This window comes from Dendropsophus ebraccatus, chromosome 12 (genome assembly GCF_027789765.1).
Source record: "Dendropsophus ebraccatus isolate aDenEbr1 chromosome 12, aDenEbr1.pat, whole genome shotgun sequence".
NCBI classification, from domain to species: Eukaryota; Metazoa; Chordata; class Amphibia; order Anura; family Hylidae; genus Dendropsophus; species Dendropsophus ebraccatus.
In genome coordinates, this window is record NC_091465.1 from 78,804,191 (window position 1) to 78,817,425 (window position 13,235).

General features: G+C 42.3%; 1 protein-coding gene across 3 annotated transcripts; it reads left to right on the forward strand.

Moving 5' to 3' along the window:
• Positions 1–1,242: 1,242 nt before the first annotated feature.
• On the forward strand, positions 1,243–12,820 carry LOC138769179 (phospholipase A2 inhibitor NAI-like). Of its 3 annotated transcripts, XM_069947455.1 has the most exons (7): positions 1,243–1,355; positions 3,163–3,242; positions 6,052–6,147; positions 8,182–8,298; positions 9,879–10,028; positions 11,174–11,320; positions 12,466–12,820. In XM_069947455.1, the coding sequence occupies exons 2-7, from the start codon at positions 3,164–3,166 to the stop codon at positions 12,597–12,599; spliced, it is 723 nt and encodes a 240-aa protein (XP_069803556.1). In that variant the 5' UTR covers positions 1,243–1,355; position 3,163; the 3' UTR covers positions 12,600–12,820. The 3 variants fall into 3 exon arrangements, with proteins under 3 accessions (XP_069803556.1, XP_069803557.1, XP_069803558.1); XM_069947456.1 differs by lacking the exon at positions 6,052–6,147; XM_069947457.1 differs by lacking the exons at positions 3,163–3,242; positions 6,052–6,147.
• The last annotated feature ends 415 nt before the right edge of the window (positions 12,821–13,235 follow it).

The window sequence follows — 13,235 nt, forward strand, 5'->3', positions numbered from 1 at the left end:
AACTATGGAGGGTCTCGTAGCACGCCGGACAGGCGTATATGAGGGATATTTGAAAAAATGGGAACCATGGCCGGTGGATGCTTCGGTCCCAGCACTGTGACCTTGAAATGTACTGTTCTCAGGTATAGATGTTGTTGTATCACCATTAGGATTTTTGTCACTGGCGCCATACTTTTCCTTATTATTATACTTTGGTTTGGGTATAAGTAGCTGATCGTTTACTAGTTCTGTTCCCCCGCCCTCTCCCTTCCCTGGCCATCGGTCAACCTCTGCCCACTACCCTTTCCATCCTCCCTCTCTCCTCCCCCTCCTTTCCCCTCCCCCCTCCCTTTCCTTTCCCTGGCCACCTATTAACCCCTGCCCTATACCTCCCCCCCCCCCTAACGAGGAAATCAGCTGGATCACTTTGCTGGCCTGGGAGTGGAGAGCAATGTCGCTGGGTATATCTCATGATTTCAGCAGGTCTCAGGGCCATTTTGTAGTTAAACGTAAATGATAGATTATTACCATTTGTCTTATATATAGTAAAAAAAGAAAAGAAATGTGTAAATAAAGCAAATTATCTCTGTCATATAGAGATAAGCGAGTACTAAAATACTCGAGTGCTCGTTTCGAGTAACGAACCCCATTGAAGTCAATGGGAAACTTGAGCATTTTTGCAGGGGAACAAAGCTCTGCACAGGGAAGATTGCATGATTGCGTAATTGCATAATTCCCTGCCTAACACTCTCCCTGACAGCAGCTCTCTCCCTAATCTCTTCCAGCCTGCGTCTGACGCAAGCACCGCGAGACCTGATTCTTATATGCCCAGATCATCTAATCTGGCCAGCCAATCGCTGCTATCGACATGTAGGGTTTCCACGTGATGATACGAGCTCCCAAAGCCTCCCCTGCATGATGATTGGCTGAGAAAAAGCCGCCAAACATGCAGGAAGAGGAAGATGCCATTGCCTTGAGTATCGTGAGATGCTCGTCCGACTAACGAGTACCATCGAGTACCCTAATACTCGAGTACCAAGCTCGCATTCTTGCTCATCTCTACTGTCATATGATTCACTTTCCCATAACCAAGTGCTGTTTAGCCTCCAAGGCTGATCACATAGTGTATGCTTATATGTATGTTAATCTGGCTTAAAATATGTTTATGAAAATTACTAGTTGCATCAACTCCCCTCCCCCCCCCCCCAGCCATTGACACTATGTATACATATATATATATACACATTACGCTTCTCCAGTATAAGGTTTCTCCTTGGCATATCTCAGAAGTACGAAATCATTGAAGAAATTTACCACTGCGAAAATGAAGACTAGTATCATGAACGTTTTGCTTCTTGTCTTCTTACTTTCTGTTGGTAAGTATGTTCTAAGAAATTTTGATTTGTGACCCACATTTTATAGTTTTCAGCTAGTAAGAGGATTATAGTAAAACTGGAATGGATCATATAATGCTCACGCTCATGCTTGCTCACTGCTGTGCTTGCTGACAAGTGATCTGAATAAGTGGAGTTGAAAAAAGGAGTTGTTGGTGATTCTGTGGGTTTGGAGTGACTGCTATATTATTGTTTTTGTGCAATTGTGTGGTGTGCATTGCTGCAGCGCATAGATAGCTAGTACAATAGCTGCTTAGTTAACCCTTAGGGGACACAGCCAGTGTTCATTTTTGCGTTTTCGTTTTTCCCTCCTCGTGTATATAAGGCCATAGCGCCTGCATTTTTCCACCTAGAGACCCAAATGAGCCCTTATTTTTTGCGCAACTAATTGTACTTTGCTATGGCAGATGTAATTTTTGCCTAAAATGTGCCGGGAAACCAGAAAAAAATTATATGTGTGGTGAAATTAAAAAAAAAAATGTTTTTTTTTTTTTATTTAGGGGGGGGGGGGTTGTTTTTACTCCGTTCGCCCTGGGGTAAAACTGACTCGTTATATATGTTCCTTAAGTTGTTACGATTACAACGATATGTAACATGTATAACTTTTATTTGATTTGATGGCTTGTAAAAAATTAAAACCTTTTAAAGAAAATATATGTTCCTTAAAATAGCTCCATTCCCAGGCTTATAGCGCTTTTATCCTTTGGTCTATGGGTCTGTGTCAGGTGTCATTTTTTGAGACATGATGTGATCTTTCTATCGGTACCTTGATTGCGCATATACGACTTTTTGATCGCTTTTTATTACAATTATTCTGGATTTGATGCGACCAAAAAAATGCGCAATTTTGCACTTTGGGATTTTTTTGCGCTGATGCCGTTTACCGTGTGAGATTAGGAATGTGATTAATTAATAGTTCGGGTGATTACGCACGCGGCGATAGCAAACATGTTTGTTTATTTATTTATTTATTTATTTTTATTTATAAAATGGGGAAAGGGGGGTGATTCAGACTTTTATTAGGGGAGGGGATTTTGTGTTATTAAAAATACATTTTTCTTTTACTTTACACATATACTAGAAGCCCCCCTGGGGTTAGGGTTATTCCCCCTGGGGGACTTCTAGTATATGCACTCTGATCTCTCATAGAGATCCATGCAGTATAGTTATACTGCATGAATCCATGAGATCGGTGTTCTATTGCTTTTGGCTGCTGCAGCCAAAAGCAATAGAATGCCGAGCCGGGATCAGCACCATTACAGCGCAGACCCCGGCCCGGGATGGATGCGGGGTTCGCCCCCCCGCAATCGCGCCGCAGGGGGGCGATCCCCCCACTAGACCACCAGGGATGGATATGAGCAAGTATTTAGAAGCAGCTGTCAACTTTGACAGCTGCTTCTAAGTACTTAATTAGCGGGCACGGCGATCGGACCGTGCCCGCTAATAGCCGCGATCCCGGGCTACATGCGGCACCCGGGATCGCGGCAGTTCAGAGGGGGGGTCGCTGCGCGACCCCCCTCTGAACTCCCATAGCGGCACGAGGACGTTCAGTAACGTCCTGGTGCAGCTATGGGTTAAACAGGTCCAAACAGTTTTTTTTCCCTCTGGTCTGCTCTGCACCTGGGGGTGGGGTTAATTGATCTCAGGTGCTTAAATCAAGGCTCAGCACTCACTGTGTGTGCTTGCTCACTGCTGTGGTTTGCTGACAAGTGGTCTGAATAAGTGGAGTTAAAAGTTCTGGTAAGTGCTAAATCTCTTTCTTTTTCACTGTTTTTTTTTTTGCACTGAGGATGATGGCTAGCGAGATGGAAGGTTTCATTCAGTGCGCAGTCTGCCGCATGTACGCACAACTGGAGCAGGAGTTCCAAGGTGAGTACCGCTGTGACAAATATGAGCATGTTGCCCATCTAGAAGCTCGAGTTAGAGATCTGGAGAAGCATATTGCAACACTGAGGGAACTTGGCCACCTTGAGAGGGAACTTCGGCTCACTGAGCAGGAGGTTAGTGGGGTAGTGATGGAGGGTGGTGATATAGATCAGGAGGCCCAAGTAAGTAGCTGGGTTAATGTAGTTAGAGGGACCAGAAAGGGATCCAAGAAAAGGAAGGCCACTTCTCCTACTGTATACCCAAGCAAAATTGCCAAGTTAGGTGACGATGCGAGGGCATCAGTGTCAGAAATGGCAGCTCTAGTGGAACCTGTTCTCCCTAACAGCCGGGGGAACAGTCCAACTAGTAGTGGGCAGGATGGTATTGTAGGTAGGCCTAGACAGTTAGTGGTTGTAGGGGATTCTATAATCAGGAAGACGGATAGAATAATTTGTCGCCAAGACTGCCTCAACCGAATGGTTTGCTGTCTCCCTGGTGCCAGGGTTCGGCATGTGGTGGAGAGGGTGGATAAATTACTTGGGGGTGCTGGGGATGACCCAGCTGTCGCGGTCCATGTGGGAACCAATGACAGGATACAAGGTAGGTGGAGGTCTATTAAAAATAATTTTAGAGAACTAGGTGCTAAGTTGAAGGGAAGGACCTCCAAGGTGGTATTCTCTGGAATACTGCCTGTGCCATGCGCATCGCAGGAAAGGCAGCGGGAGCTTAGGAAGTTAAATGCATGGCTCAAGTCGTGGTGTAGAGAAGAAGGGTTTGGGTTTTTAGACCACTGGGCTGACTTTTCATTGGGATACAAACTGTTTTCCGCAGATAATTTGCACCTTAATGGAAGGGGGTCCGCTGTGCTGGGGGAGAGAATCCTAGAAGGGGTGGAGAGGTTTTTAAACTAGGGATGTGGAGGGACAACAATGTAGTGTGTAATATAGTGGTGGATAGGTTAGAGAGGGGACAGAACATTGAGGTGGGAGGAGAAGGGTCCTGTGGGGGGAGGATAAGAGCAGTGCATAGGGAGATCCATATGTTGCAGATGAACAGTTGGGATGATTGTAGCCACAGCACAGAAATAAATCCTATTTATTATAATGAAGCGGTTAAACACGATGGTAATATAAAGTATATGGTTACTAATGCCAGAAGTCTAGCCAGCAAGATGGGGGAGCTGGAGGCCTTGGTTCTGGAGGAGTCCATTGATGTGGTTGGTGTGACTGAGACATGGCTGGACTCCTCACATGACTGGGCTGTCAATATTCAGGGATTTGCATTGTTCAGAAGGGACCGGGTGGGCAGAAGGGGAGGAGGAGTATGTCTGTATGTCAGAAATGATATTAAAGTAAGTGTAAAATATGCAATAGTGGGCGATGACTGTGATGATGTGGAAGCATTGTGGGTAGAACTACAGAAGGAGGTAAAGAGTGAAAAAATTATTCTTGGTGTAATCTATAGACCCCCCAACATTACTGAGGAGGTAGATGCTCAGCTGAATAGACAAATAGAGCGGGCTGCCCGGGAGGGAACAGTAGTGGTAATGGGGGACCTCAACTACCCAGATATAGATTGGGGTCACGGTTCAGCTAAAACCACAAAGGGGAGGGAATTTCTTAACCTCCTGCAGGATAATTTTCTGGGCCAGTTTGTGGAGGAGCCAACTAGAAGTGATGCCTTGTTGGATCTGGTTATTTCTACCAACGCTGAGCTGGTTGGGGATGTCACTGTCCATGACCACCTGGGTAATAGTGACCACAATATAGTGACTTTTAGCTTAAAGTGTAGAAAAGAAAAACATGTCGGGAGGGCAAAAACTCTTAATTTTAAAAGGGCCAATTTTCCTGGGTTAAGGGCAGAACTTCAGGGCATAGACTGGGAGCGGCTGCTGTCACATACTGATGCAGCTAATAAATAGGAAATCTTCAAATCCACATTATATAACTGTACTGCCAAATATATTCCTATGGGTAACAAATATAAACGGTTAAAATCCAATCCCACATGGCTTACAACCGAGGTTAGAAGGGCTATAAATGAGAAAAAAGGGGCATTCAAAAAATATAAATCAGAGGGGTCAGCTGTAGCATTTAAACATTACAAAGAAGTCAACAAAACCTGTAAAAATGTAATAAAAGCAGCAAAAATCCACAATGAAAGGCATGTAGCTATAGATAGCAAAAGAAACCCCCAAAAATTCTTCAAATATATTAATGCAAGAAAACCAAGGTCAGAGCATGTAGGACCCCTAAATAATGGTGAAGGGGAATTAATAACTGGGGATCAGGAGAAAGCTGAGTTACTTAATGGCTTCTTCAGCTCTGTATATACAAAAGAAGAGGATGGAGCTGTTGTGGGCAGGGCAAGTACTGAGGTGGGTGGGACCAGTGCTGCTAACACATGTAATGTACTGAACTGGTTTACTATAGATATGGTCCAAGATAAATTAAATAAACTCAATGTAACCAAAGCTCCAGGGCCTGATGGATTATACCCAGAGTTCTTAGGGAACTCAGTTCTGTAATTTCTCTACCCTTGTATGAAATATTCCGTGATTCTTTGCTTACTGGTATTGTGCCGAGGGACTGGCGTAAGGCAAATGTAGTGCCGATCTTCAAAAAGGGCTCTCGAACTTCCCCAGGTAACTATAGACCTGTAAGCTTAACGTCCATTGTGGGGAAACTATTTGAGGGGCTTATAAGGGACTACATCCAGGAATATGTAGTGGCTAATAGTATTATAAGTGATAACCAGCATGGCTTTACTAAGGACAGAAGCTGTCAAACCAACCTAATATGTTTCTATGAAGAGGTAAGTAGAAGCCTGGATGGCGGCGCGGCTGTGGATATCGTGTACCTGGATTTTGCAAAAGCGTTTGACACAGTTCCTCATGGACGTCTGATGGGTAAGTTAAAGTCTATCGGTTTGGAAAATTTAATGTGTAACTGGATTGAAAACTGGCTTAATAATCGTACCCAGAGAGTGGTGGTCAATGATTCCTACTCCGAATGGTCCCCGGTCATAAGTGGTGTACCCCAAGGGTCAGTACTGGGCCCTCTTCTGTTTAACTTGTTTATTAATGATATTGAGAATGGAATTAACAGCAATGTTTCTATCTTTGCAGATGACACCAAGCTTTGTAGTACAGTACAGTCTATGGAGGATGTGCAGATGTTACAGGATGACTTAGACACACTGAGTGTTTGGGCGTCCACTTGGCAAATGAGGTTCAATGTGGATAAATGTAAAGTTATGCACCTGGGTACTAATAACCCACATGCATCATATGTCCTGGGGGGAGTTACTCTGAGAGAGTCGCTGATGGGGAAGGATCTGGGTGTACTTGTAGATAATAGACTACAGAACAGCACACAATGTCAGGCAGTGGCTTCTAAAGCCAGCAGGATATTGTCATGCATTAAAACAGGCCTGGACTCTCGGGACAGGGATATAATATTACCGCTTTATAAAGCTTTGGTGCGGCCCCATCTGGAGTATGCCGTCCAGTTTTAGAACCCGATTCATAAAAAGGACGTTCTAGAGCTGGAGAGGGTACAAAGACGGGCAACTAAACTAATAAGGGGAATGGAGCATCTTAGTTATGAGGAGAGATTAAAAGAATTACATTTGTTTAGTCTGGAGAAGAGATATGATTAACTTATTTAAATATATAAATGGCCCCTACAAGAAATATGGGGAAAAGATGTTCCAGGTAAAACCCCCTCAAAGGACAAGGGGGCACTGCCTCCGCCTGGAGAAAAAAAGGTTCAATCTCTGGAGGCGACAAGCCTTCTTTACCATGAGAACTGTGAATCTGTGAAACAGTCTACCACAGGATCTGGTCACAGCAAAAACAGTAGAAGGCTTCAAAACAGGGCTAGACAAGTTCTTAGACCAAAATAATATAGATGCATATGTATAGAACCTATCCCCCTTCCCTGTATCCATCCCCTCCTTGGTTGAACTTGATGGACATGTGTCTTTTTTCAACCGTATTAACTATGTAACTATGTAACTAATGCTGAGTGAATGCTAAGTTTATGTTAACCAAATAAAATAATTACATCTTCACACAATGTATAAACAACGGTCATTATTTGGCACTCAAAACAACAGCTGTTGTTTTGATGATCCAACAACTGCCACTGTTTTGAATAAAAATTGCATCAGAGTCTATGGACAATAGCCAGAAAAAGGGGCAAACATGTAAATTTAAAGTGTCACTGTCATTATTACATTCAAAATCTAAATCAACAGTAGATGTGAAATAAAGTTTGCAATAAACGTTTATTTTTATTTTTTTTGTTATCATGCTGTAAAAAAAAGCTGTACCTACCAGAAATCCAGGTCCAGTCTCCTGAAGGCAGATTTCCTGACTTATGCTGGTTGAAAAAAACTGACTAAACACAGGAATTCTTGCCAGTACATAGAGTCAAAGCTCAATATGTCCGTCAATCACATGACTGCCTACTCTTGTGGCCTGGGTTACTTTGTTCTAGGAAGATGTTGGTAACCATCTCTTTGTTCTAGGAAGATGTTGGTAATCATCTCTTTGTTCTGAGAAGATGTTGGTAGCCATCTTTGTTTGGGAAGATGTTGGTAGCCATCTTTTTTTTTCCGTGAAGATGTTGGTAACCATCTCTTTGTCCTGGGAAGATGTTGGTAATCATCTCTTTGTTCTGGGAAGATGTTGGTAACCATCTTTTTGTTCTGGAAAGATGTTGGTAACCATCTCTTTGTTCTGGAAAGATGTTGGTAACCATCCCTTTGTTCTGGGAAGATGTTGGTAGCCATCTCTTTGTTCTGGGCAGATGTTGGTCATTGTTAGACTTTTGTAATGTTGTACTTTTTTCTATCATTAAAAATTTCAGTCTGTAACTAAATTTAAGATAGGGTGGACACATCTGTATGTTATATATTACATGTGTTTCATTCCCAGCCAATGCTCTCCAGTGCTACCAATGTCATGAAAGGAACGCGGAGACATGTAAGGAAGAAGAAATAGAATGTCCAGCAGGAGAGCGATGTATAACCATTTCTGAGGTGTATAGAAACAGTAAGTCTCAATTTCTGCCCTTCACATTTTAGATTTTTGATTAAAAAAAACATCTGGTACTTGCATAGTTCACTTTGATTGATTAAACACTAATTTATATTACTCGATACTCTAACAATGCCTGGTGGTAAAATACTGTAGCATATCTCCTCCTTGCTTCTTTGGTGGCTTAAATTTAGCCGAAAACTGCTGGAGCAAGGACATAGATACAGTAGTGTAGGGCTTATTTTTAATAATTAGGTAGGCAACTAGCGAACTAACACCCAAAAGTTCCTTTCACAACTAGTAATCTCACAGTGTGACGATTAAAAAAAACAAACAAAAAAAAAAACTATATTGCATACAATATACCAACGTTATATGGTATACTTATACCGATTGTGGTACAGTAATGGTATATAGCTACTACAGTTTGTGTTATTGGAGTATGCAGTAGAAGTATTAACATTAATCCACAACTAAGAAAAAGTGCTTTTAGGAATAGTGACAAAGAAAAAAGCAACTGACACCGTATAATATACCAGTATTAGATGGTCTACTCAGTCTGATAGTGGTACGGTATACAGCTTGAACAGCTAATACAGCGACCTGAGGGTCTAAGATGCATCCATTTATGCTCCCCTGCTGTTCCCATTCAGTTTCTATCACTTTCTGAGGTTTTTAGATGGGCTAGACACTCTTCCCTCTGCCAGTTAGGGGCTCCTGAAAAAATGCTCTAATCTCCCGTTGACCTTTAGTGGGGTTCGTTACACAATCAAGCATTCAAGCACTACAGTGGTACCTTGGTTTAAGAGTAACTTGGTTTAAGAGCGTTTTGCAAGAAGAGCTCAGTTTTTCAAAATTGTGACTTGGTTTAAGAGCATTGCTTTGGTTTAAGAGCTCCTGGTATTGGGTGGGAGCGTGAGTGGGGGAGGGGCATGGCCTGCATAGCGGGGTCTGCAGCACAGTACTCTGACCCAGGAAGTCTCTCTCACCTTCCAATTTATAGCAGATCCACTTCAGACTGGGGCTTGCACCAGGGGACAGGACTGTGGGGGTAATCTGTTTATAGCTTTAACCCCTCTCTCCCCGGACAGAGAGTGCTGCTATACTGTGTCCACATCTGCCCTGCTCATTCCTTCATGCTCCCTGCGGTCTCTATCAGTCCTTGTGTTTCCCAGCCTCTCCATTCCTGCTATAATGTGCTTGCACTCACACTCAGCTATACACACTGCTGCTATAATGTGCTTGCACTCACACTCAGCTATACACACTGCTGCTATAATGTGCTTGCACTCACACTCAGCTATACACACTGCTGCTATAATGATTATAATGATTATAAAATGATTTTTGGGGTGTGGAACCAATTGTCTACATTTCAATGATTTCTTATGGGAAAATTTGCTTTGGTATAAGAGTGGATTTGTATTACAAGCACGGTCCCGGAACGAATTATGCTCGTAATCCAAGGCACCACTATATATATATATATATATATATATATATATATATATATATATATATATATATATATATAAATTTTTTTTTTTTTTTTTTTTTTTGAATGATGAATAAATAACTTTACTATTATTCTACAGATGAAACGTATCACTCAATTTTCAAGGGTTGCTCTGGTCACTTTCCTTGTGCTGGCGTAGCTTATGCAATAGTGAACGATAACCTCTATCTAGCAACTTACCTGCAGTGCTGTGATGAAGACCTCTGTAACGATGACCTCTTCTATGAAAGTAGGTACAGAGTATAGGAACACAATAGGAAAAAAAATAATTCATACTAATGAATTTAAGATTTTTTTATCTGTGGCCATCATCACCAATAGACGCCCATCTTTTCATGTTAAAATGACGGCTATGCGAAAAGATAGCTGTAAATTTAAGTATTGGAAACATAGCCTTAGGGCTATTCACACAACTGATTTGGCGCAGAAATTCTGTGTGGAACCCCTGCGCGTAGACTCGCCAAAACCTGCCTGCTATCTGTTGAAATGGGAGGGCTCGCGTGCCTCCTCTCTCCACTCAGCTCTTTGATTGGAGAGGCACGTAGAGCGGAGGCGCACGCCCTCCCATTCCAGCAGATAGCAGGCAGGATTCAACGCCGAGTCCACGAGTGGGGGGTTCGCACAGAATTTTTGCGCTGATTCCGTGTGTGAATGAGGAAACCCTGTAATATATTAGTGACCAAACTTTTTTCAATTCCAGAATTTCTTCATGAAACAGTGCCACATTTGTCCATAGGTTGTGTCTAGTATTGCAGCTCTCAATTAAATAGGGGCCCAATTAATAAGAGTAACCCTGAGCTGTAACACCGCACACAACCCATACAGCTGTGCTCAAAAGTTTACATACCCCAGCAGAATTTTTGCTTTCTTGTCCTTTTTTTTGAGAGAGAATGTGAATAACACAATTTTTCCCCCCGTTCATGATTAGTGGTCGGGTGAAGCCATTTATTGTCAAACTACTGTGTTTTTTCTTGTAATCATAATGACAACCAAAAACATCCAAATGACCCTGATCAAAAGTTCACATACCCCGGTTCTTAATACTGTGCATTGCCCCCTCTAACATCAATGACAGCTTGAAGTCTTTTGTGGTAGTTGTGGATGAGGCTCTTTAGTTTCTCAGATGGTAAAGCTGTCTATTCTTTTTGGAAAAAGCCTCCATTCCTGTAAATTCCTGGGCTGTCTTGCATGAACTTTACGCTTGAGATTTCTCCAGAATGGCTCAATGATATTGAGGTCTGGAGACTAAGAAGGCCACTCCAGAACCTTCACTTTGTTCTGCTCTTACCGCTATATAGGTAATACTGATAAATCATAGCCGAATTTAGTCTGTGCCACAGCTTAAACCTTTTTTTTTTTTTTTTTTTAATTTAGTGCCTGAAGGTGAGGAGCCCATTGGGCCTCTATGTCCAACGTGCTATGTGGGAGACACTTTGGAGGAATGTAATGGTGACGAAGAGATCAGGTGTCACCACAAGGATGACAAATGCATAACTCTTGCTTTGGGTGTCGAGAAACCAGGTAATTTATATGAAAAATAAACAAAACTTTTGTTTATAGATGATGTTGATTGCCAAACCTATTAAAAAATCTTTTTAATTCTAAGCCAAATGTCAAGGAGTCAGAGGGTCTGGGGGTAACTGTAGGTGATCTTATATTTTTGGTAACCACCATCAGCTCCAGGAAAGTTTCCTTTTATACCCTAACAGCTGTTCTTGTTATACTTGGTTTACTGGACAATGGCTTCACTGCTCCCACAGAAAACTACCCACAATCCACCTTCCTCTCCTCTTTTCTTTCCTTATCTCTCTGTATTTCTCTCCCTGCTCTAACCACCTGCTGCAACCTACTCTCCACTATACACAAACTATACGCCAAAAGACAATACTGTAAGCTAACATGTGCAGCCGACATGTTTAGCGTGATGACGTCATCGCTCTGCACCTGTTGGTGAGAGCGCATCCATGCTAGAATGGACTAGAACTCCCATCGTGTCCAGCCTGTTATTATGGGAGATCAGAGGACATAACAGAAGGAGATATAAGAGGAGGACTAAAACTCACAGCATACAGAGGGAAGGTATAAGTGAGCCCCGCCCCCTCATGTCACATGACAATGATCACAGGTCCTTCATCCACCTGCATCCTCTCCCGTTCTCAGCCCCGCCCCCTTATGACGTCACCACAGGTCCTTTCCCAGTGCAGCAAACACGGCAGGTCCTTCCCCAGCCCCTCCAGGCCTCCCCGGACTTGGGGTCGGCAGCACCCGCTCCCCCGGGGTCGGTGATGCGGCGGGCGTCTGGCTCACTGCTCGGGCAAGTGTCGGGGGCCCCTTGGGCGGCCGTGGGCCCCGGCACTTGCCCGTGTATGCCGGGTGCTGACGCCAGCCCTGACAGTAACAACAACAAAAATTCCTAATGCTCTTTGCCTGCTCACCTATTCTTTCAACCAAGCCATACACCTGTCATGAACAAACATGTAGTGACACCTAGTGGCCGATGTTATAACTTATAATCTTATAAATTACTCACAGAAAACATTTGTAATTCACTTTCTAAATATACTATAATCTAAACCAAAAATAACCTTAAAATCAGGGATGACTAAAGTGAATGTGCACCCCTGAACACACTCTGTATATAACATTTTTTATTTTATTTTTCACAGATGGTGTTCCAGCCACTTACTCAGCTAAAGGATGTGCGTCGGCCTTAGAATGTAAAAGACCAGTTGAAGAGACTTTTGGGATAAAAGTACCTAATGGAAAAACGTTTAAGTGTTCAGACCCCCCGAGGAAATGATTTTGTACCATGGGCTGAAAACATGCTCTGCTCTGGAATTAAGAAGCAAAATCAAATCAAATCAGATTTTTTTCAATGTAATAAAGGCAAATATTCACATCAATTATACAGTATTTAGATTTTCTGTAATGATCAATTTCATATTTCACCCTTATAGCATTTCAAGCTTTATTTCTGTCATACTAAACTTAAAATACCATACATAAAAGTTCAATAATAAAAGGAGCTTGTTGTATACTATGCTGTACTATGTTATTCTGTCCTTATTTTGGGTGTGGTTTTGCAGCTCAGTTCTATTGTAGTGAATGGAACTGAATTGTAATACAAACAACAACAAAAATGAGAACCATAGTCTTCGCGACGGCTATGAAACTACAACAATAGTCTCTGAAGACCAATGGTAAATATTAAAACAAAAATGAAATAAAAATATGGTACTCTGGGTCAGCGCTGTCCAGGAGGAAACACCCACAGTGTCCAAATAGATTAATTAAAGAAAATTGTTAATTGTATATATATTTAAAAAAAAAAGATATGATATGACAAGTTTTAAAGACTTGTGTCTTCTTCCTCAGATATAAAAAGGTGCATAACAGATAGTGGGGGGACTAGCATGCTTAAATAGACTACAAATGA